General features: G+C 44.3%; 1 protein-coding gene and 1 long non-coding RNA gene across 3 annotated transcripts in view; one reads left to right on the top strand and one right to left on the bottom strand.

Moving 5' to 3' along the window:
* Positions 1-1,134: 1,134 nt before the first annotated feature.
* The window catches only part of ube3d (ubiquitin protein ligase E3D), a 206,234-nt gene continuing 183,211 nt past the window's right edge, over positions 1,135-24,157 (bottom strand). For both annotated transcript variants that reach the window (XM_078542447.1, XM_078542448.1), the window contains one exon: positions 1,135-1,432. In XM_078542447.1, coding sequence (XP_078398573.1) covers positions 1,409-1,432 — 24 coding nt within the window. In that variant the 3' untranslated portion in view covers positions 1,135-1,408. The remainder of the gene's footprint in view (positions 1,433-24,157) is intronic.
* Positions 4,639-24,157, top strand: part of LOC144680907 (uncharacterized) — a 44,034-nt gene continuing 24,515 nt past the window's right edge. Inside the window, exon 1 of the long non-coding RNA XR_013576644.1 lies at positions 4,639-4,836. This is a non-coding gene — a long non-coding RNA (uncharacterized LOC144680907). The remainder of the gene's footprint in view (positions 4,837-24,157) is intronic.

The following is a 24,157-nucleotide window of genomic DNA, read 5'->3' as shown; positions in this document are numbered from 1 at the left end:
TGAAACTGCAGCTCGGGGGCGGGGCCGTGTTCACAGGTCGGGTCAGGGAGATCGGAGGGTCAGTGGGTAGTCGTGAGGATGAGGGGAGAGTCAGGGGATGGTTGGAGAGTCAGGGGGGTGGGGTGGGTCAGTGTCCGTAATTATGTATAGTTACCCAGGAGTTAAAACTTTTCTTTTCTGTTTAACATTTCCTAGGTAACTATTCCAGTAAGTAAGTTGGAATCATCCGAAGTCTCCAACTCTAACCTAGGCCAGGATCTTTGGGTCAGTGAGCAGGGGGCGGGGCCGACGCGGGATGATGTCGGGTGGAACTCCTGATGTCACCCCGCGTCACTTCAATTTTCAGGTTGGCGGGGGCGCAGCCAAATCAGCTGTGAACCCATCAACTTGTCAAATGCCTATTGAGGCCATTTAAAAGTAATTGACTTAATTAAGGGATCTGCCCGTCCAACCTATAGGTTGGCGGGCAGGCCGGGAGCCCTGGCGGGCTTCAGTAAAAGCATGAAACCTCATCCATGGGCGGGATGAGATTTCATGAGGGTTTTTAAAAATTCAATAAAGGTTAGAGTTAAAGTGATGGACATGCCCCAATTCATGTGACAGTGTCACATGAGGGGACATGTCAGGGAAATTTTGTTTCTGCTCATTGACCATTTTTAAATTTGGCGCCGATCTCCCTGAGGTAGCACTTAGCGTGCATGTGCGAAAGAGCGCACTCTCGGCTGAGGTATTCCCCCCACCGCCCGCAGAGGGATCGCATAGCGCTTCCTGGCGGACGTCACGCTGGGCGGACCTTAATTGGCCCGCCCAAATAGCGGCACGCCCCTAAGCGGGGGCGCCGATCGAAGGTGCGCCCGCACGTGCCCACTCATGCACTTCCCCCCCCGATGGGGAGAAAATTCTTCCCCTACAGTTGGAGACTTTTTCGGAGGGTTCGAGATGCAGGAGAATTGCCCTGGACAATTCCCATGTAGTCAGTGTAGGGACTTTCGAAGAGTCCCGTCGCGCTTCTTGGGAGGTACCTCCGGGTATGACCATGTGGAGATCAGAAGTTCTGGGCCAAGGTATGTGTTTTACTCAAGAAACATTCATCTTTACTAGTTTCAGCCTATGATGATACACTTTTGAGTCCTCTTGTCAAAACTGCAGGGATTTATTCCAATAAATGATTTTTGGGTTGCTGATCATCCTGGTATAAAGCCAAAATTTACATTTTATCTTGGCAAGCCATTGATTGTTGATATCACAATTCTCTCATTAAGGGTGTTCAGTTTGTCATATCATATTCAAGCTTTTTTAACAGTACTTTTTGAAGATGATTTTCTTTATTTTTTCTAATTATTTCACAGTTGTAAAGTCTGTAGTCTTTTCTAATCCAAGCACTTCTTCCACTTTATCACGACAGCCATCAATCCAGTTTCAAAAATGCTACCTACGAGAGAAGGGGAAAAATTTAGACACATGAGGCATTTTAAGATCGACTGATTTAAGTGGCATAAGTAAAAGGACAAACATTGGGCTCCACTGACAGGTTTGAAGGTGAGGGTGGGGGGGGGTGGGGGGGGGGCGTGTAAAATTCAGTGGGTGACCCTGCCCACCACCTACCTGCCCACTTGCCAGTGTGCCAATTGAGGCCCTTAACTGGGCCTTAACCAACAGTGGGAGAGGCCCACACCAAGTGGCCAGCTCAACAGGTATCCCTGCACGAGGCAGATCGTGGGTGGGCGGGGAGGGGGGGGTATTTCCCTTCTTGATGGGCCCAACCCAAAGTCTTAACCTCCTAGGTTGCCCTCCGCCCACCATGACCTCTCAAACCCTGGCCCCTCCAGTCCTTCATCAGTGCCTGACCCCTAAATACTAACAAAGTCCCGATCCAGTGCTCGGTGCCTCCTCAAGCCTCGAGTACAGTGCCAGTACCCCAGTGGTGCTGCCAGTACTGAAGAGCTGTCAGCCTCTGATTGGCTGGCAGCTCTCCGAGGCAGGACCTGCTGTCCCCTGAGGGCTGCAAGTTCCACGTCCAGTCTTGGGGCAACCGTTCTTCCCCTGGGCAGGCTACCCACCCCTCCAGTCTTTTTAGTCAGGGGGATGGGGACCTCAGCACCCTGTAAAATCAAACCCTCCACGAGATATATAAAACACACCACTGAATCACACAAAGATCTCTTGGAGTTCAAACCCTCACAGAACTTAAGTTCCAAAATCCTCAAGTTTCCCTAGTTTTCTCCTAAAGTTGAGCTTTCAATTCAATTTTTGGACAAGTATATTTGACTAGATTTTCCAAGGGACATGTTAGGCACCCGGGAGGTTCAAACATCCTTTGGGCAATTGTTCTGCAGTGGGAACCGACCAAAAATGTGATTTAAATCGCAAACTTTGGATGGTTCCGACTGTCTCACATCAATAGTTATCCAGAAAAAGTTAGAAGAATTAAAATTACTTCTAGCTTCCGAGCAATTATTGTACGGACCTACCATCCCCCGACCCCTCCCGACAGTGCACAATGGGGGTCAAGACCGAGTAAACTGCCAGTCAAACAGGATTAATCGAACCATGGTCACAACAAGGGAAGCCTGTGATAATGGAAGCCAGAAAGGAGAGTGGAGTGGGTGCGAGGGGGAAAATAGCGAAGAGGTACGTAAGAGGTGCCAGGAAGAGGGAGAAAGAAAAGGAAGAGGGAAGGATGAGAAGGGAGCGAGGATGAAATGGAAGAGAAAACAGGAACTCAGAAGAGAATAGAGATTCAATAGGAAGAAAGGGTGAGATTGGGAAGAATGGGAAAGGACGACGTGCAAATATGCAGGAGGGAAAGGGACAGCTGTGGAAAGAATGAGACACGAGAGCTAAGATAGACTGAATGGGAGAAATGGAGAAGAATGTTGAAGTACGTTTAAAACTATGGGCATTCAGCAGTTCTCTTTTTTTAAAATGCTTCAGTGACCACCACAGAGTGGGGTAGAGTGTGCTTGTGGTAGGGTCCATGAACAAAGCACATGGAAAGTCAGTCCAGACACATTAACCGGGTGATATGAGCAGGAGGGAAAGACAAGCCTCAGAGGGAGACACTTGGCAGAAAAGCAGAGTAGAAGCATAACAGGACACAAGCAGAGATAATTTTTTATGGGCTAGTCTCAAGGAATGCTCCAAAGCAAGATTCATGAATGGGTGAGAGAGTTGGGGAGGCGCATTGCAACTGCATAATTCAATACAAATAAGATTAAACATTTTCAAACAAGCTATTTTGAGTTTGGAAAAGTGAAAAGCTCCAGCAAGAAGGTTCATGGTAAAACTCTGCAAGGTTAAAAAAAATGGCAGTGGAGTTGAGAATGCTGACAAACTTAAAGCACAGCCCACTTAGAAGTCAGAGCCTGTAATTGCAAGCAGACTGAAGGCATTTAACCACATATTCTCGCAATAAAATAGCAGCAATTTGTCATATAGCCATTATGTGACAAATACAGGTCACCTTTGCCATCAAAATCAACTGCTTACAGCAGCAACTAAAAGTGTGACATGTACTACAAGTAAATGTGAACACTTTTAAAATCAAATTTATCACAGCATAATGAGTTTTTAATGCACTTTCAGTAGAGCATCCATTGTTAGAATTCACCTCGTTGGCACATTTGTATAAGCAATAAGGCTTAAATTATCAAATTGTGCTGTACATTAGCTTAGTGATGAAAAGTCTTAATTTGTACGTATATTTGGGATGATTTGTGAATTTTGGGGTATGTTGTTAAGAAAATCTTAAAGTTGGCATCTCTTTAAGTGCCAAATACTGTGATTTAGTTCTAAGGAAGAACATGTGGGTCTTTTGGGAGTGAACTGAATTCTAACTAGGACACATTTGCACATTTGGGTTCCAGCGTGTCTAACTTAGCAATAAAGCACACCACAACAGCAATGCTGATTGGACAGGAAGGTGGCTTGAGGACTAGATGTTCCAGGGCCTCTGGTCTAAGATACAAGTTATGGTTTAACAGAAAGGATGCCAAGACTGCAAAACTGATGGGCAAAAAGAATGGTCTTGGGCCTAGAATGTTCTGAGAACCTCTGGTTAGAAATACGAATTAAGGTTAGATTGTTGTGGGGACACTAGGAGCGCACTTCCCAATGGTCAAGAGTTGCAAATATTGGGATAGAAGTCATTAATTGTGTCGATCCAGGTACATATGCCTGGGCTAAATGTTCCAAAGCTACCTGCAAAAGGGATATAAAAATAGGAGCGCATCACTGAGTTCTTTGCACTTGCCCAGAGTTAGTATTTGTCACATGACACTTGCTTGGGGGCATTTGTCAAGACAGAGTTAGGAGTAGGGCACTTGCCTAGGAAGTTAGCATTTGCGTCGGACATTGCCAGTCAATGGGTATTTGTCACAGGCTGAGGGGTTTCCGTAAGAACCCAGCATTAGGCTTAGTTAATAACGAAAATAACTATCATAGCGCTGAGGATTGTTGTAAGAATCCAATCCCAAAGATCAGTGGATCCAGTGTAGTCAGGACTTCCTCAAAAAACTCTAATAAATTAGTCAAACAAAATTTTCCTTTCATAAAACCTTGTCTGATTGCATTAAGATTTTCTAAATGCCCTATAACCTCCTTCATAATAAATTCTAACATTTTTCCAATGACAGATGTTTGGCTAACTGGCCTATAGTTTCCTGCTTTTCGTCTTCCTCCTTTCTTGAATAAAGGAGTTACATTCGCTATTTTGGAACCTGAAGGACCTTTTCCAGAATCTAAGGAATTTTGGAAAATTAAAACCAACGCATCTACTATCTCAGCAGCCACTTCTTTTAAGACCATAGGATGAAGTCCTTCAGGTCCTGGGGACTTGTAAGCCTTTAGCTCAATTTTTTTTTTTCAGTACTCTTTCTCTGGTGATTGTAGTTGTTTTAAGTTCCTCTCTCCCTTTCACCTCTTGATTTACAAGTATTTCTGGGATGTTATTTGTGTCTTCTACAGTGAAGACAGATAGAATATCTGTTCAATGCATCTGCCATTTCTTTATTTCTCATTAATTCCCCAGGCTCACTCTCTGGAGGACCCATGCTCACTTTAATTACACTTTTCCTTTTTAAATACCTGTAGAAATTCTTAATATCTGCTTATATATTTCTAGCTAGCTTTCCCTCATATTCTAATTCCTCCCCCATTATTTTTTTAGTCTCAGATCATAAAGTTTTGTTCATGGAAGGTGCTTTTAAAGTAAACAACTGTTTATAGAAATGAGCTGTTTCTGAGAGGATCAGAAACAGATAGATCAAACTCTGGCTAGTGACCACCAGTGAGATCACGGAAATCTTGTGGTTGTGAGGACGGTAATGGTGGCTGTGGAGTAGCCTATGGAACTCTTATAATGGGCCACTTTGATAGGATGACCCCTCCCCGGCGTGCTCCAAGGCAAGAATCTGGCTGGCCATCACGAGATCTGCTGGTGCCAGATTCCATTTTGCTGCCTTGGGTTTGATCAAGCAGTATTCACTACTCTGCCCTTGGGAAGGATATAGCGAGCATCAGGGTCCCGGAGGAAAGTGACGAGCAGCAGGATCAGAGAGCGGAAGAGAGACGGCAATGTTTCTGTTACAGGTATCTCTCACATACACTGTAGCTGGAATTTTAACTGCCCGTTCTGTGGGGCTTTATTATTTAATCTATTGTGCACTTATATGTGGAGCAAGACAGCATGCGTGCTGTGAGGTACAGTACTTGGTCAAATATATCCACTCCATGGCTCAGTATATAAAACTTACCATGCCACTGGAACAGAAATGATTTTAACGCTGCAGCTTTATGCCAGCCCTTGTGTATGTCGGGCAAATTGTGATTGTGTGAACGTCCCTGCTGTAAGCAGTGTGACTGTAACTAGGCTGCTGACAGGGGTCACTGCTTTAGGGATAGGACAATCATATCCAAGTTAGCACAGTTAGGGGAGGCGGAAGTGGTGTAGCAACGCATCAAATTTTGCAGAGTCCTGGATACCAGCACGTTAGATCACATGAAGCCTTTCCAGGACTTGGGTCACATCACTTACATCTAATCTGACAGTCATGTAAATTACACAGACCCTTCTCCCCCTTGGGAAGCACTGAGATAGATCATGAGGTCTTACCTGAAAAATGCACCTTTGAATGCAAGGTATATAAAGGAGAATGGTTTTGCAAAGTTAGTGGGAGAGCTGAAAAGAGAAGGAAACCTGAAGCTATTCTTTCGTACTGATCAATTAATTATGCTGTGTGATTAAAGTCTGTTCCGTATATTCCTCTACAAAGTGTCTTGTGTTTGCTCAAAGCATGTTATTGTGAACCATAGAAGGAAGGAGGTTGTTCAACAGTTGACTTAACAATGCTAATTGTTCATAAGTTTCATCACAACCTATATTCACACAACTTGGATGAACACATCCTACTAGCAGAGGTCAATGGACAGTTATTAAGAGTGTGAACATTGACTAATTGCTCCCTTTCCTCAATTAAAAGCAGATTTTTGCTTTCTGAGGATTGTCAGATCAGGTACTCTAGCAGCCTTTAGAATGCATTATTACTTATAAACCTCAGCCCTTCCTCTCAGGCAGTCCCTCGGGACCGAGGATAACTTTCCTCCACTCTGGGTTGTGACTAACAAGTCCAATGCTGGATCTGCACACTCTGCCACAGGGAGGCAGGTGGTGTTTGATGAGGTGTGTGGGTGGGACTCTCGGATTTTGGTACGCTCCTCCCACTGTTTGCGCTTGGCCTCCAGTTGAGCCTGTCAGAGACGTTCGAAATGGTTGGGACCTTCGTGGATGCTTCTTTTCCAGTTTGGGCAGTCTTGTTGGGCAATCTAAGAGATTCCAACATATCAGTGGGGATGTTGCAGTTTTTCAGGGCAGCTTTAATGTCGTCCCTGAAACATTTCCTCTGCCCTTCTGGTAATGCTCAACGTGACAAAGCTTAGAGTAAAGATCTTGTTTTGGGAGTCTTGTGTCAGGCATGCGGACGATGTGCCCATCCAAAGTAGCTGATTGGTCATCACCAGTGCCTCGATACGGGGGATGTTGGCCTGAGAGTTAACACTGATATTGGAGCGCCTATCCTGCTATTGAATTTGCAGGATTTTGCAGAGGCATCGCTGGTGATATTCTTCCAGGGATTTAATGTGTCTGCTGTACGTTGTCCATGTCTCTGATGCATACAGGAGGGCAGGTAGCACTGCAGCCCTGTGGACCGTGAGCTTGGTGCCAGATTTCAGGTCTTTGTCATCAAACACTCTTTTCCTCAGTCAGCCGAAAGCTGCACTGGAACACGAGGCAATGTTGAGTTTCATCATCAATGTCTGCCCTCGCTGAGAAGAGGCTCCCAAGGTATGAGAAATTATCCACGTAGTCCAATGGTTTGCTGTGGGTCTTGATAGTCGGGGGTGGGGGACACAGTGTTGCACAAAGGGAGCAGACTGGTACAGGGCCTTTGTCTTCTGGATGTTTAGCCTAAGGCACATTCTTTCATACACATCCATGAATACGTCGACAATAGCTTGAATTTCGGCCTCTGAGTGTGCGCATACACAAGTGTCGTCAGTGTACTGCAGCTCGATGGGTGGAGTGATCTTGGATCTGGGCTGGACACAGCATAGATTGAATAGTTTCTTGCTCGTCCTGAAGGGTAGCTCCACTCTGGCAGGGAGCTTCATGAGATGGGGTGGAGTGCTCTGGCGAGGAAGATGGAAAAAGGTGTTGCTGCGATAACACAGCCTTGCTTCATCCCAGTTTGCACTCATATCGGTTCTGTGGCAGGTCCATTGGTAAGGATCACGGCTTGCATGTCATTGTGCAGCAGAGGGAGGGTGGTGACGAAATTCTGAGGGCAGCCAAATTTGCTCCACAGTCTCTCCCGGTTGATAAGAGTCGAAGGTCTTTGTGAGGTCAAGGAAGACCATGGTGCTGCTCCCTGCATTTTTCTTGGGCTTGTCTTGCTGTGAAGATCATGACCACTGTGCCTTTTGTTGGATGGAATCCGCATTGTGACTCCAGTAGCTGTTCTTCATACGGGGAGAAGGCGATTGAGAAGGATTCTTGCAATGACCTTCCTTGCGGCAGACAGCAGAGATACCCCTCTGCAGTTGCCACACTCGGCCTTGCCTCCTTTTTAGAAGGTCACAATTACAACGTCTTGGAGATCCCCTGACACCTTCGCCTCCTTCCTGATGAGGGAGATGAGGTCACCCCTAGCTCATGTTTGAATCCACATATGTTCCATACCCCTTTCTAGCAAAATAAATTATTTAAACAACGGTGCTATAAAATGTCCAGAACCAGCCAAAGTTATTAGCCTTCGGAACAATTGTAAATCCTACTTTTGTATGAGTTGTGACCTATTAAAAAACAAAAGTGAAGTGAAATGGCTGCTGTTGTTTTTCTCAATTACAAGTAAATTAGTTTATACCTAAAGGAAATAAAGTTTCTAAATGTAACTTACTAACCAATCTTTTTGTCTTATTAGTAATTAAAATGCCTATGCACACAATAATGTTATTAGGTTCTGCTGATGACACTGAAGGTAGCAGTGATTATGTTGCTATTGACTTCTACAGTTTGACCTCAGTGTCCCCCAGAAATGCATAGTCTTTATTTTTGTTAACTGAATGAAAACAGCAGACAACTCACAACAGATCATAAGTATAATATTTCTCATTGCCATACAATGCCTAAGGTTATTTGCAGCTTGGGTGAAAATGAAGGGCAGATTCTGCACTGACTTTTCTTGATTTACAAGGACACGCAGTCTCCTTGGGAAATTAGAACCTGCTGGATGACTATCCATGTCTTGTGACTCTCTCTCTCTCTCTCTTACTGACTGTGTGACTCTCTCTCTCTGTTAGAACCATAGAACACTACAGCACAGAAAACAGGCCATTTGGCCCTTCTAGTCTGTGCCAAAATATTATTCCACTAGTCCCAGTGACCTGCACCTAGTCCATAACCCTCCAGACCTCTCCCATCCATGTATCTATCTAATTTATTCTTAAAACTTAAGAGTGAGCCCGCATTTACCACGTCAGATGGTAGCTCGTTCCACACTCTCACCACTCTCTGAGTGAAGAAGTTCCCCCTAATGTTCCCCCTAAACCTTTCCCTTTTCACCCTAAAGCCATGTCCTCTCATGTTTATTTCTCCTAATCTAAGTGGAAAGAGCCTACTCGCATTTACTGTTACTGACTGTGTGACTCTCTCTCTCTGTTACTGACTGTGTGACTCTCTGTTACTGACTGTGTGACTCTCTCTCTGTGACTGACTCTGTGACTCTCTCTCTCTGTTACTGACTGTGTGACTCTCTCTGTTACTGACCGTGTGACTCTCTCTCTGTTACTGACTGTGTGACTCTCTGTTACTGACTGTGTGACTCTCTCTCTGTGACTGACTCTGTGACTCTCTCTCTCTGTTACTGACCGTGTGACTCTCTCTCTGTTACTGACTGTGTGACTCTCTCTGTTACTGACTGTGTGACTCTCTCTGTTACTGACTGTGGGACTCTCTCTCTGTTACTGACTGTGTGACTCTCTCTGTTACTGACTGTGGGACTCTCTCTCTGTTACTGACTGTGTGACTCTCTCTGTTACTGACTGTGGGACTCTCTCTCTCTCTGTTACTGACTGTGTGACTCTCTCTCTGTTACTGACTCTGTGACTCTCTCTGTTACTGACTGTGTGACTCTCTCTCTCTGTTACTGACTGTGTGACTCTCTGTTACTGACTGTGTGACTCTCTCTCTGTGACTGACTCTGTGACTCTCTCTCTCTGTTACTGACCGTGTGACTCTCTCTCTGTTACTGACTGTGTGACTCTCTCTGTTACTGACTGTGGGACTCTCTCTCTGTTACTGACTGTGTGACTCTCTCTGTTACTGACTGTGGGACTCTCTCTCTGTTACTGACTGTGTGACTCTCTCTGTTACTGACTGTGTGACTCTCTCTCTCTGTTACTGACTGTGTGACTCTCTGTTACTGACTGTGTGACTCTCTCTCTGTGACTGACTCTGTGACTCTCTCTCTCTGTTACTGACCGTGTGACTCTCTCTCTGTTACTGACTGTGTGACTCTCTCTGTTACTGACTGTGTGACTCTCTCTGTTACTGACTGTGGGACTCTCTCTCTGTTACTGACTGTGTGACTCTCTCTGTTACTGACTGTGGGACTCTCTCTCTGTTACTGACTGTGTGACTCTCTCTGTTACTGACTGTGGGACTCTCTCTCTCTCTGTTACTGACTGTGTGACTCTCTCTCTGTTACTGACTCTGTGACTCTCTCTGTTACTGACTGTGTGACTCTCTCTCTCTGTTACTGACTGTGTGACTCTCTGTTACTGACTGTGTGACTCTCTCTCTGTGACTGACTCTGTGACTCTCTCTCTCTGTTACTGACCGTGTGACTCTCTCTCTGTTACTGACTGTGTGACTCTCTCTGTTACTGACTGTGGGACTCTCTCTCTGTTACTGACTGTGTGACTCTCTCTGTTACTGACTGTGGGACTCTCTCTCTGTTACTGACTGTGTGACTCTCTCTGTTACTGACTGTGTGACTCTCTCTCTCTGTTACTGACTGTGTGACTCTCTGTTACTGACTGTGTGACTCTCTCTCTGTGACTGACTCTGTGACTCTCTCTCTCTGTTACTGACCGTGTGACTCTCTCTCTGTTACTGACTGTGTGACTCTCTCTGTTACTGACTGTGTGACTCTCTCTGTTACTGACTGTGGGACTCTCTCTCTGTTACTGACTGTGTGACTCTCTCTGTTACTGACTGTGGGACTCTCTCTCTGTTACTGACTGTGTGACTCTCTCTGTTACTGACTGTGGGACTCTCTCTCTCTCTGTTACTGACTGTGTGACTCTCTCTCTGTTACTGACTCTGTGACTCTCTCTCTCTGTTACTGACTGTGTGACTCTCTCTGTTACTGACTGTGTGACTCTCTCTCTGTTACTGACTGTGGGACTCTCTCTCTCTCTCTCTGTTACTGACTGTGTGACTCTCTGTTACTGCCTAAGGTTATTTGCAGGTTGGGTGAAAATGAAGGGCAGATTCTGCACTAACTTTTCTTGATTTACGAGGACACGCAGTCTCCTTGGGAAATTAGAACCTGCTGGATGACTATCCATGTCTTGGGAAAATGTTAGAAATTGTCTAGACAGAGGTAGAATTGTGAACGACAAAGGATGAGGGATACTGCCATTGCAGAGTGGCACTGTGAACACGTTAGGTGATAATTTGAGGCCAAATATAGATTAAGCTCGAGATAAAATCCACAAACTCTTGTTTTCCTAGCCACTGTTTCCATCCCCCTCCCAGGCCACTCTATCAGGCTGATTAAGATTTCTGGCAACTTTGCTGCCCTATTTTACCCGAAGCTAAGCTTCCGACCCCATATCCTTTACGTCACCCAGACTGTCTACTGCAGAATCACAATGAATGTAGTTGGTCCAGAGTATAAGAATATGCTGTTTACAATTATTTGCCTCAAGTTTTGTGGAAATGTGACATTTTAATTGGAGCATGGAGTGAACACAATGATGTAGGTATTCTCATGTGTTGCCTCTTGTTGTGCTGCAATCATTTTTTCAAAGGGACACATCCAATCCGCTTGAGAATTACAAGGCAGCAGAATGAGAATCCTGTAGTTTCTGAGTGTAAGGTATCCTACCCTACTGGTATGGGGAAAAGAGCCATTTATGCGTTTGTTGAAACAAACATACCTTAGTTCCTTAGCATTCTTTTACTATCCCTAGGAATGCCTCGAATCTTGGGCAATGTCTCATGAAGAGGAAACCAAAACCTTTTCTAACAGCATCCCTCATCCTGTCATCGAATGAATAAGTTTTGCTCATCCAAAGAACTTAGATGCAACTACCTGTTGACAGGCCTGTCCACATTAGGGGTAGAACTGACAGCAAGTCACTGATGTCTGGTAGCCAGTGCCTGTTACTATTTTTTTAAAAATCTAGGCATAGAACTTCCTTCAGCACACAAAGCTCCCTGCCTGCTTGAAGGGTAGGGTATTAGGTAACCTTAATGGACAAGGCAGACAATCACCTTTGGTGCTATGCCAGTGATTGATTGTCTGTTAAATGAACACCATTAAGCACAATAATTAAAAAATGCATTTTTGCTTTAAGCCGAAGTCACAATGAGATGCATCATTTTCAACATTCTCAGGCATGTATAGATAATGAGGTGACGTTTTTCAGTTATTCAAGATCACTTTCATATATTATATATCAGACGTAACTCAGTCACTGCATAAGGATACCAAAGCATCATTGTTTGTAACAGGCACTACTATCTAAAAATAAGAAAATATGGTTGCTAAATCATTGCTTCAGGAGTGTGGTTAGTGATACAACTTAATTTTAACAAAACTTGCAACTCCTGATGTAACTGGTTAAAATGTGAAGGTTCAAAATATTCAACTGAATAAATAACCTATTTTCATAAAACGGCAGGTTTTTTTAAAGTTTGATCTGTGAGTTTTATCTCTTTGATCAATCAAATTGTGTGTTAGTAACCATAATGTAAACCAAAACTTTCATTACGATTAATATAATTTAAGTAACTGACCTTTCCAGCCAGCAAAATATAACCTAAGCAGTATGGATTCAACCAAAGCATCACTTTGGACAGTTTAATATATCAGACCAAAATGCTACCCTCTATATATAATTTCAAATATATGAAAAAGATGAAGAAATCACATGGGTTGTCTGCCTTCATAACTTTAACTGTGATACAAACAACATTTTGTGACTTTATATGAAGTTCTTCACAGCATTATTGTTGTGTGGGTGATGTATATTACAGACATAGAATGAAATATATAATTAGTACTTTTTTCAGACAAAGGGTAGTCGAGATCTGAAACTCTCTTCCTCAAAGGCTGTGGAAGCTGGCACAATTGGAGCTTTTAAGACTGAGATAGATAGATTTTAGTTACCTAAGAGTATCAAAAAATATGAAGCAAGGACAGGTAAATGGAGTTGAGGTTATATAGCAGCCATGATTTAATGGAATGCTGAACAGGCCTGAGGGGTTGAATGGCCTCCCCATATTCCTAATGCTTTTCTTCTCCTCCTCCTATGGCAGTCCTGTGGGGTCGATGGTGACTTTCTTCCACTCCAGTTCAATGGGTTCTGAAATGGCTGATAAGTCCCATTCACAATCTGCAGGCTCTGCCACATGGGGAGCAGAGGTCCTGAAAGGTTGGGTAAATGAGTTGTTTGGAGGTTTGTGTGTTCCCTCCAACACCTCGACTTCGCCTCTGCGTGCTCCCAGCAAAGTCTCGTGATGCGTTCGGTGCCTTCCCAAATAAAACTTCTTCATCCGGGCTTACTCCTGCTCCTGATTTGTATATTCATATATATTTCGGTTAGTCACAAGCCAGGAATTCCCATGAGTCGGCAGGGATGTTTGATCTCTTCAAGGATGCTTTGAGGACATCCACAAAGCATTTCCACTGTCCTCCTGGGAGTCTCCTGCCACGGCCGAGTTCAGAGTAGAACAGTTGCTTCAGGTGTCTAGTGTCAGGCATACTAACAACATGTCACAGTATTCACAGAATTGTTATGGCGCAAAAGGAGGCCATTCGGTCCATTGTGTCTGCACCGGCTCTCCAAATTGGCACTAAGTCATAATGCTATTCTTCTGCCTTTTCCCCGTATCCTTACACATTTTTTCTATTCAAATAATCATCCAATGCTCTTGAATGCCTTGATTGAACCTGCCTCCACCACACTTCCAGGCAGTGCATTCCAGACCCAAACTACTCACTGAGTGAAAAAAAAATTTGCAATTCACTTTAAATCTGTGCCTCTCATTCTCGATTCTTTTATGTGTGGGAACAGTTTCTCCCTATCTACTCTGTCCAGCCCCCTCTTGATTTTGAACACCTCTGTCAAATCTCCTCTTAGCCTTCTTCTCTCCAAGGAGAACAGTTCCAACCTCTCCAATCTATCTTCATAAGTGAAGTTTCTCATCCCTGGACCATCCTTGAAAACTTCTTCTGCACTGTCTCCAATGCGTTCACATTCTTCCTATAGTGTGGTGCCAGAAATGTACACAATACTCCAGCTGAGGTCTAACTAGTGTCTTATATAAGCTCAGCATAACCTCCTTGGTCTTGCACTCTATACCACTATTAAAGCCCAAAATACAATATGCTTTATTAAGTGCTCCCTCCACTTGTTCTGCCACCTTCAATGATCTATACACATGTATACCCAGGTCCCTCTGTTCCTGCACCCGCTTCAGAATTGTACCCCTTATTTTACATTGTCTCTCCATGTTGTTCTTAACAAAATGCATCACCTCACACTTCTCTGCCTTGAACTTCATTTGCCACCTATCTGTCCATTCCTGCAACTATATGGTCTTTTGAAGTCCTACACTGTCCTTCTCACAGTTACAATGCTTCCAAATTCCGCAAACTTTGAAATTGTCCCCTGCACACCAAGATCTAGATCATTAATATATATCGGGAAAAGCAAGGGTCCCAATGCTGACCCGTGGAGGACTCCACTACAAACCTTGCTCCAGCTAGAAAAATATCCATTGCCCATTGCGCTCTGTTTCCTATTACTCAGCCAATTTTGTATCCACATTGCTGTTGTCCCTTTTATTCCATGAGCTATAACTTTTCTCACAAGCCTGTTGTGTGGCACTGTACAAAATGCCTTTTGAAAGTCCATGTACACCACATCAACAGCATTACCCTCATCAACCCTCTCTGTTATCTTTTCAAAAAACTCTAGCAAGTTGGCTAAACATGATTTCTCCTTTAGAAATCCATCCTGGCTTTCCTAATCAACCCACGTTTTTCCATGTGACTACTAATTCTATCCCAAATAATTGTTTCTAGAAGCTTCCCCACCACTCAAGTTAAACTGACAGGTCTGTAATTACTGGGCTTATCCTTACAACCTTTTTGAACAAGGGCGTAATGTCTGCAATTCTCCAGTCCTCTGGCACCTCTTTTGATTCTAGGGAAGATTGAAAGAATATGGCCAATGCCCCTGCAATTTCCACTCTTACTTCATTCAATATTCTTGGATGCATCTCATCCTGTCCCAATGCCTTGTCAACCTTAAGTGCCAACAGTTTATCCAACACTTCCTCCTTATCAATTTGAATCCTTCTAGTGACAGAGTTTCTTCCTCTGTCACTGTGGCCTTGGTAGCATCTGCTTCCTTGGTAATGACAGATGCAAAGTATTCATTTAACACCTCAGCCATGCCCCCTGTCTCCATGTGTAAATCTACTTTTTGGTCCCTAATTGTCCCTATTCATCCTTTTATCACCCTCTTACTATTTATGCGCCGATCGAAGGCTTTGGGATTCCCCTTTATGTTGGCTTCCAATCTTTTCTCATAATTCCTCTCCGCTTCTTTAATATGCTTTCTCACCTCCCCTCTGAACCTTCTATATTCTTCTTGGTTCTCAGTTGTATTTTCTACCTGACACCTGTCATAAGCACATTTTTTCTTCTTTATCTTAATTTCTATCTCCTTTTTCATGCATGGAATGATGGATTTGTTTGCCCTGCCTTTCCCCTTTGAGGGAATATACCTCGACTGTGTCCGAACCATTTCTTCTTTGAAGGTAGCCCATTGTTCAGCTACAGTTTTCCCCATGAACCTTTGATCCCAGTCTATCCGGCCCAGCTCCGTTCTTGCCCTATTGAAGTCAGCTCTCCCCCAGTTAATTATTCTTACTCTGGATTGAAGATTGTCATTTTCTACCCTCATCCTAAACCTTATGATACAATGATCGCTGTATCGTAAATGTTCCCCCACTGATACTTGATCTACTTGGCCCACCTCATTTCCAAGAACCAGGTCCAACAGTGCATCCTTTCTTGTTGGGCTGGATACATGCTGCTGTAGAAAATTCTCCTGAATACAATCTAGGAACTTTTGCCCTTCTCCGCCTTTTATACTACCACTGTCCCGGTCTACATTTGGGTAATTAAAGTCCCCCATTATAACTTCTCCATAATGCGTGCATCTCTCTGTAATTTCCCTGCAGATTTGTTCCTCTACATCATTCCCACTATTTGGTGGTCTCTTGACTACACTGAGCAATGTAATTGCACCCATTTTGTTCCTTAGCTCTAGCCAAATTGATTCTGTCCTTGAACCTTCTGGGGCATCCTTTTTCTCCAGCACTGCAACGCTCTCCTTAACCAATACCACCATCCCTCCTCCCTTTCTTCCTGCTCTATCTTTCCTGAACACCTTGTACCCAGGAATATTTAGCACCCAGTCCTGCCCTTCACTGAGCCAGGTCCCTGTTAACGCCACAACATCACATTTCCACAAGGCAATCTGCGCCTGTAAACTCTCAATCTTATTTACTATACTGCGTGTATTCACATACATGTGCAGTAACTCAGACTTCATGACTTTCTCCCTTAGTCCAACTCCACCTGTTAACTTACTATTCTCTATTCTAGTGCTATCTATCTCTCCCAGCCTATGTCTGGCTTCGTAGAGAGGAGGCTCTCAAGACATGAAAAATGGTCCACATTTTCCAGGCTTTCGCCATTGATCTTAATCATCAGGGGAGGTGTGTTGTGGGAAGAGGACCTTAGTTTTCCAGGTGTTTAGTGAAAAGCCCATTTTCTCATAGGCTTCGGAGAAGAAGTGACAATGAAACTGAGCTCCTAACATTTCTAATACATTGTAAGTAGGACGAAAGTTACTCTCTTGCTCCCTTAACTATTAGCATATCAAAAATATTAACAAAATCTTCTCTTAGTTCTTTTTACTCTGAAGATTGATGGAATTGTGTAGAGTTTGTTCGTGGCGTCACTGTTGATCTGTCCTTCATGATTAAATAAACCACAGAAAATCCATGCTACTATAAATTATTCATGGCCCACTGAAAAGCTTAGGCTCAATGAACCGAATGGCCTTTCTTTTATTTTTCTCTGCCAAGGGCCTGGATTGACTGCGCCCAAAGCTTTCGCTTATCTATACAGAAGCACAATAGTCTATGGGTTACCTCCATTCAAAAACATCGTTTTCACAAAAAGACAATATCAAACTGTTGACAATGCTGGATTTAATATAAGGTTATACAATCCCTGCACTTAATGAGCCAATGAATGTCAATTCCATTGTTTAAGTTGTTGTTTGATTAATGAGTCAGAATGTTTGGTTTAACGTTACTGTGCTTTTCATTAAAATCTGATGCCTCAGCTTCAATGATGAGAAACTGATTAGATAAACTGTGCAATTTTAAAATGTCCCTCTGAAACCTTTATCAAAAGTTCATCGATTTTTACAGTAAATGGGTGCAAAGTTTGATAGTCTCTGAAAACAGGCATAGGGATTGTGATAATCAATTAACCGATGCCCATTGCTTCCAATGCAGGAAGCACACCAACTTCATGCAGGCATTAATTTAGAAGATAGCTTAGAGTTAGGATCAGTACTTGGTGAGAAACTGGGCACAAGTGGCCTGCATCTAGGATAGGGAGATAAAGGTAGCAGTGGAAGGTGAGGTTGCGTACAAGTTCTCCTGCAGATGACTCAGGTGAGGACTTTAATGTGGCAGCCTTTGGAAGAAGCTGATAGGTATGTGCAATGAAATGCTTAGTGCCTGGGCAGATCTGTCAGAAAGTTTGGGATCAATGTGAAGGAGCACGGAGGGATCCGGCACCAACTTGGCACACGGCTTTGCCCAGATCTTGGTGTCAATCCTTTCCAGCTTGGAAATGGTGGTTAACTCCATTAGTACACTGATGGACCCAAACATGATGTAGCAACTGATAGTTGGTGCCTCACATTCCTCTACAGCGCAAGCTGAAGCCACCCAATGTCTGCGTGCTGCCATGGAGGTTCCGACTTCTGTATTTCAAGGTCAGCTTGTTGCCATGGAAGCTCAGATGGTGCCCATGGAAGCTCAGACTGCTGCCATCATGGTGGGAGCGTTCAAAAGGGCAGGGTGTCACAGCAGTCCGGTAATCTGTCCTCCAACAGATTCATGAAGCACCACTCCGGAGATGTGGCAACAGCTTTGTGGAGCTGTCCTCAGGATGGCAGCATTCAAGCTCCCATCCCTGCCATTGTTGCCTGTCGTCAGTCTGCCTAGATTGCTGTTGCTCATGCTGAAATGGTGTCATTCAAAGCTGGGCCTCCTAGGCCCAAAACTGCTCAAGGTCATCCTGCAGTCTGCCCAACCGAGAGCCAGCGACCTTCCACCAGCCTTGTTGGGGTAGTGCTACATAGGAGCACTAGGACAGGAAAAGGCACACAGAAGCCAGGCACTAAGGGAATGCACAAGGGTGATAAGTTCTGAGTCAGAAGGTGATGGGTTCAAGTTCAACTTGGATTTGAATACAAAAAATCAGGGCTAGCACTCCAGTGCGTTACCGAGGAAGTGCTGCACTGCTGGAGGTGCTGTTCCTTGGCTGGGACGGTAAACTGAAGATCAGTCTAGCCTCTTAAGTGAATGTAACAGATCCCAAGTCACTATTTCAAAGGGACTTATCCCCGGTGTCCTGGCCAATTTTATTTCTCAATCAGCATCACAACAAAAAACAGATTATCTGGTCATTATCACATTCTATCATGTTGTTGTTTGTAGGAGCTTGCTGTGCACAAATTGGCTGCCATGTTTTCTACCTTACAAAAGTGAATATTTTTCAAAAGTACTTCATTGATTGTAAAGCGCTTCGAGGCATCTGGCGGTTGTGAAATACGTTATTTAAATGCAAGTCTTCCTTTCTAGTTGAGATTTTCATGCAATATGGCTTGGTTTGAGTTAGAAAGTTGGTTATGAATGGTTTTATGGTGGTTTCTATTTCAGCTTTGTGACCCAAGAAGACGTTGTGTTGGTCAGTGACAGGGGGAAGCTACAGTGAGGGTCTGTTGGTGAATGGGAAATTCGAATTGCATTTATTGGAATTGCAGTTGTCTAAGTCATTCATGAACACAATGGCCAGAAAGCGATATCTAGGTTGCCACCAAAATGTCTCAGCGAGTCACCATATAGCTGATGACAAGGGCTGTGCACTCATGATGATGTGGTTGTGCAGAGTGCATGAATCTTGATATCTGCTTTACTGAGTGCTGCAGGGCTCCTGCAGCATGGCCCAGGCAAGGGAAGAGACACCAAAGGTCTGCTCTATTATGTTGCGTGTGGCAGCATAGCTTTCCTTGTATAAATACTGTGCAGGTGTGGGTGGGTTGCACACCAGAGTGTTCAGTTAAGTCATCAGCGGATATCCCTTATCACCCAGAATCATCCTTTGGTTTGTAGTGGTAGTTCAAATGCAGGTGGCACAGTGGGCTGTCGCAGAATAAAGGCCTAATGGCTGCTGCCAGGGTTCCAGGTATTAACCTGTGTGAAAGTGGTTAAGTATCAGCTGGATGTTAAGGGAGTGGAATCTCTTCTGTTGTGGTGTACCTCAGAGTTGATTTGTGGCACCCACAAAGCAATGTACATGCAGTCAATGGCATCATGCACAATGGGGAATCCTCTTTAAGCTACGTTTTTACTTCCTCTGCTTCCTGCTGGCATGAGAGAGTGAAATGTATTCAACTCTTTTAGAATACAGTACCTCAGTGGCCTCCCTTATGCAACAATGATGGCAACCATTGCAAATATTGCCATTCCAGCCTAGAGTCTAATGCACATAAACTTGTTGCCACCATCACCTCCACAGATACTGGCAATGCCATCCTTGCCCTGCTCTGAGGTTGCAGTTCTGGTTGTAGCAGGCGACAGATTTGAGTGAGGCCATCTTTGCTGAAGTGCAGACTTCTTGCACACTGTTCCTCATTGAAGTTCAGGTAGATGAAATTGCTCCCTGAACACCTTGAGTGAATATAGTCTCCTCCTCCTACTCCTCCTCCTCCCCCTTCCAGCAGCTTGTCCTGCTCTGTGTTGCCTTTGCTCATTCTCCATTTCATACTGTAGACTAACGGGAATGCAAGGAACTGCACCCATAAATGGGAGCAAGTGGTATGTGCAAAAATCCTTGAAGTCAGGACAAAGTAATGCAACTCATGCCATACCACTCCCTGTAGAATTTAGTAACTTTACAGAACTTTAGAGACTACCAAATACTTCCACCCTTGCAGCAACAATAAGTAGAAATCAATTAACAACAAACAAGTAGCTCTGAAGAAGTCATACAGACTCGAATCGTTAACTCTGTTTCTCTCTCCACAGATGCTGCCAGACCGGCTGAGTTTTTTTGCACTTTCTGTCTTTATTTCAGATTTCCAGCAGCTGCAGTATTTTGCTTTTAACAAGTAGCTGATGGTGCCTTTAAATAGCGCTAGTGGGTGGTCTTTCCTGCTGCTGAGCACATGTTCAGCTGTGCATGTATTAAAGACAGGATGAGCCAGAGGCTTGAGCTCAAAATGGCAGTGTTCGTGTCAAATCAGTGTTACATGCTGACTAACGTCACCATCTGCCTACTCTGCACACTTCTGATGGATAGTCCCTGCACACGCCCTAACACCTAGAAAATGGCGGCTGGCACACCTTACACTAGACGTGTGCAAATGCTGTGGAGGCAAAGTGGCACTCGCAATGCCAAAAAAACAGCCGCTAAAGAGCCAAATTTTGTGGCCCTTGTCTTTTAATGTCGACACATATTTAACTTATTGCAGCCACCACTCCAAGTTCACAAACAGTTACAAGTAAAGTTGCCAGGGTTTTTTGTTCTGTTGGCACATGCATCTTTATAAGGCAGCCCATGGGTGTAAATTATCCTTGCTTCACTTCAATCAAATACAGCGCTCTCTCTGCACCAAGAACTGTCACTAGTCTCTTGGTGATGGGATGGCACATATGGTTTTTGTGGCCATCAGATCTTTAGCAACTGTAGACAGGACTTGATTGAATTTCATAGGCTGAAGAGTAGGAGCCCAGTTCCTCTCTGCAACAGCATGATGACATTTTCAAGAATGATACATGTTTTCCCTTAAGCAAGACTGTAATCCGACATCATTGTGAAGTATCTTCCACACAAAGAATTCTTACATACATTCGGCATTATGAACTGGAAGTCTCTGTAATTCTGATCCTCTTGAATGGAATCCACTGAACAATTGACATTGCCAACTAAGCTTTTAATTTGAAGGGATATGTCTCTATAAGATACAGTATAGCTTTTATAAAGACACCCAATATTTTACTGAGAAAGAAAGAGGAGGAAGAGGATGTATAAACTTTGGGGTTTTTTAAAAAGTTATTCAAATGACAAGTGCTCATAGCCATAACACCTCTCATCAAAATGAAGGAATTAGAAAAATATTTTTGATAAAGTATTAAAAGCAAATATCGTGAACGGGAGGATTACATACAAGGCCAATATTTTCTAATGATCAAAAATCCTTCTGTTGGAACACAAATTAGTCTCTCTTAAGAGTCGCCCAGAGTGAGAGCAGCATCTGTTCATTTTATTCATCACAATGCCAAATGCCTCTGTGAGACAGAAACAAGTTACAGTCAATAAAGTGATCCAACACCACAATCAGAGTCAGCCCCAGTGGATCAGTTGCTGTAGAGCCAGTATCACAAGGATACCTTTCTAAAAGGAGCAGATAGGTGTAACATGTTCAACATCAATAAGATAAATTACAGTGGGGAAACAACCATTTTCATTCCACCATTGAGAATAGGATTAACCACGCGACCAATAGAGGTTCAATATAATTAAATATAAGGTGAGGGAGGCGGTGGTGTAGTTGAATTGTCACTGGACTAGTAATCCAGAGACCCAGGCTGATGCCCTGGGGGCCAAGGTTCAAATCTTACCACAGCAGATGGTGGAATTTGAATTCAATTAAAATGGGAATTAAAAGCTTAATGATGACCATGAAACCATTGTTGATTGTCATAAAAACTTATCTGCCAACTGCCATCTTCACCTGGTCTGGCCTGCATATGACTCCAGATCCACAGCAATGTGGCTGACTGTTAACTGCCTTCTGAAATGGCAACTTAGTTGTACCAAACTGCTAAAAAGGAATGAAACCAGATGGGTCACCTGGCATCGACCTAGGCGCCGGGAATGACAACAGCAAACTCAGCCCTGTCATCCCTGCAAAGTCCTCCTTACTAATATCTGGGGGGTTTGTGCCAAAATTGGGAGAGCTGTCTCACAGACTAGTCAAGCAACAGCCTGATATAGCCACACTCAGGGAATCATACCTGACAGACAAGGTTGGGAGGGAGTTGCCTTGGATTCCAGAACCTATGAAGACTCATGCCATGAGACCCTCCCCTCCCCTCAGCTGATGAATCTGTACTCCTCCATGAGCACCACTTGGAGGAAGCAACGAGGGTGGCAAGGATGCGGAATGTACTCTGGGTGGGGGACTTCTATGTCCATCACCAAGAGTAGCTTGGAAGCACCACTACTGACCGAGCTGGCCGAGTCCTAAAGAATATAGCTGCTAGACTGGGTCTGCGGCAGGGGGTGAGGCAACCAACAAGAGGAAAAAGCATACTTGATCTCAGCCTCATCAACCTGCCTGCTGCAGATGCATCTGTCTATGACAACATCGGTAGGTGTGACCGTCGCATAGTCTTTGTGGAGACGAAGTCCTGACTTCACACTGAGGATACCCTCCATTGTGTGTGTGGCACTACCACCGTGCTAAATGGGATAAATTTCAAACAGATCTAGCAACTCAAGACTGGGCATCCATGAGGCTCCATCAGCAGCAGCAGAATTGTACTCGAACACAATCTGTAATCTCGGCCTGACATATCCCCCACTCTACCACTACCACCAAGCCAGGGAATCAACCCTGGTTGAAAGAAGGGTGCAGGAGGGCATGCCTGGAGCAACACCTGGCATAACTAAAAAGGAGGTGTCAACCTGGTGAAGCCATAAATCAGGACTACTTGCGTGCCCAACAGCATAAGCAGCAAGTGATAGACAGAGCTAAGCGATCCCACAACCAACGGATCAGATCTAAGCTCTGCAGCCCTGCCACATCCAGTCGTAAATGGTGGTGGACAATTAAACAACTCACTGGAAGAGGAGACTCCACAAATATCCTCATCCTCAATCATGGAGGAGTCCAGCACATCAAAAGATAAGCCTGAAGCATTTGCAACAATCTTCAACCAGAAGTGCCAAGTGGATGATCCATCTTAGCCTCCTCTGGAGGTTCCCAGCATCACAGACGCCAGTCTTCAGCCAATTCGATTCACTCCATGTGATATCAAGAAACGGCTGAAGGCACTGGATACTGCAAAAACTAAGGGCCCTGACAATATTCCGGCAATAGTACTGAAGACTTGTGCTCCAGAACTTGCCGCACCCCTAGACAAGCTGTTCCAGTACAGCTCGAACAATGATATCTGCCCGGCAATGTGGAAGTTGCCCAGGTATGCCCTGTACACAAAAAGCAGGACAAATCCAACCCAGCCAATTACTGCCACATCAGTCAACTCTCATCAGTAAAGTGATGGAAGGGATCATCAACAGTGCTATCAAGCAGCACTTGCTTAGCAATAACCTGATCACTGATGCTCAGTTTGGGTTCCACCAGGGTCACACAGCACCCAACCTCATTACAGCCTTGGTCCAAACAAGGGCAAAATTGCTGAACTCCAGTGGTGAGATGAGAGTGACTGCCCTTGACATCAAGGCAGCATTTGACCAAGTGCGGCATCAAGGAGCCCTAGCAAAACTGGAGTCAATGGGAATCAGGGGGGAGAATTCTCTGCTTGTTGGAGTCATACCTAGCACAAACAAAGATGGTTGTGGGAGTTGGAGGTCAGTCATCTCAGTTCCAGGATATCATTGCAGGAGTTCCTCAGGGTAGTGTCCTCGGCCCAATCATCTTCGGCTGCTTCCTTCCATCATAAGGTCAGAAGTGGGGACGTTCACTGATGGTTGCACAATGTTCAGCACCATTCGTGACTCTTCAGGTACTGAAGCAGTCCATGTCCAAACGCAGCAAGACCTGGACAATATCCAGGTTTGGGCTGACAAGTGGCAATTGACATTCGTGCCACACAAGTGCCAGGCAATGACCATCTCTAACAAGAGAGAATTCAATCATCGCTCCGCCATTCAATGGCTGATCTTCTTGTGTTTCGAATTCCACATTCCCATCTAACCCTGATAACCTTTGATTCCTTTGCCTAACAAGAATCTATTTA

This window comes from Cetorhinus maximus, chromosome 5 (genome assembly GCF_964194155.1).
Source record: "Cetorhinus maximus chromosome 5, sCetMax3.hap1.1, whole genome shotgun sequence".
NCBI classification, from domain to species: domain Eukaryota; kingdom Metazoa; phylum Chordata; class Chondrichthyes; order Lamniformes; family Cetorhinidae; genus Cetorhinus; species Cetorhinus maximus.
This window is presented reverse-complemented; position numbering and strand designations above follow the sequence as displayed.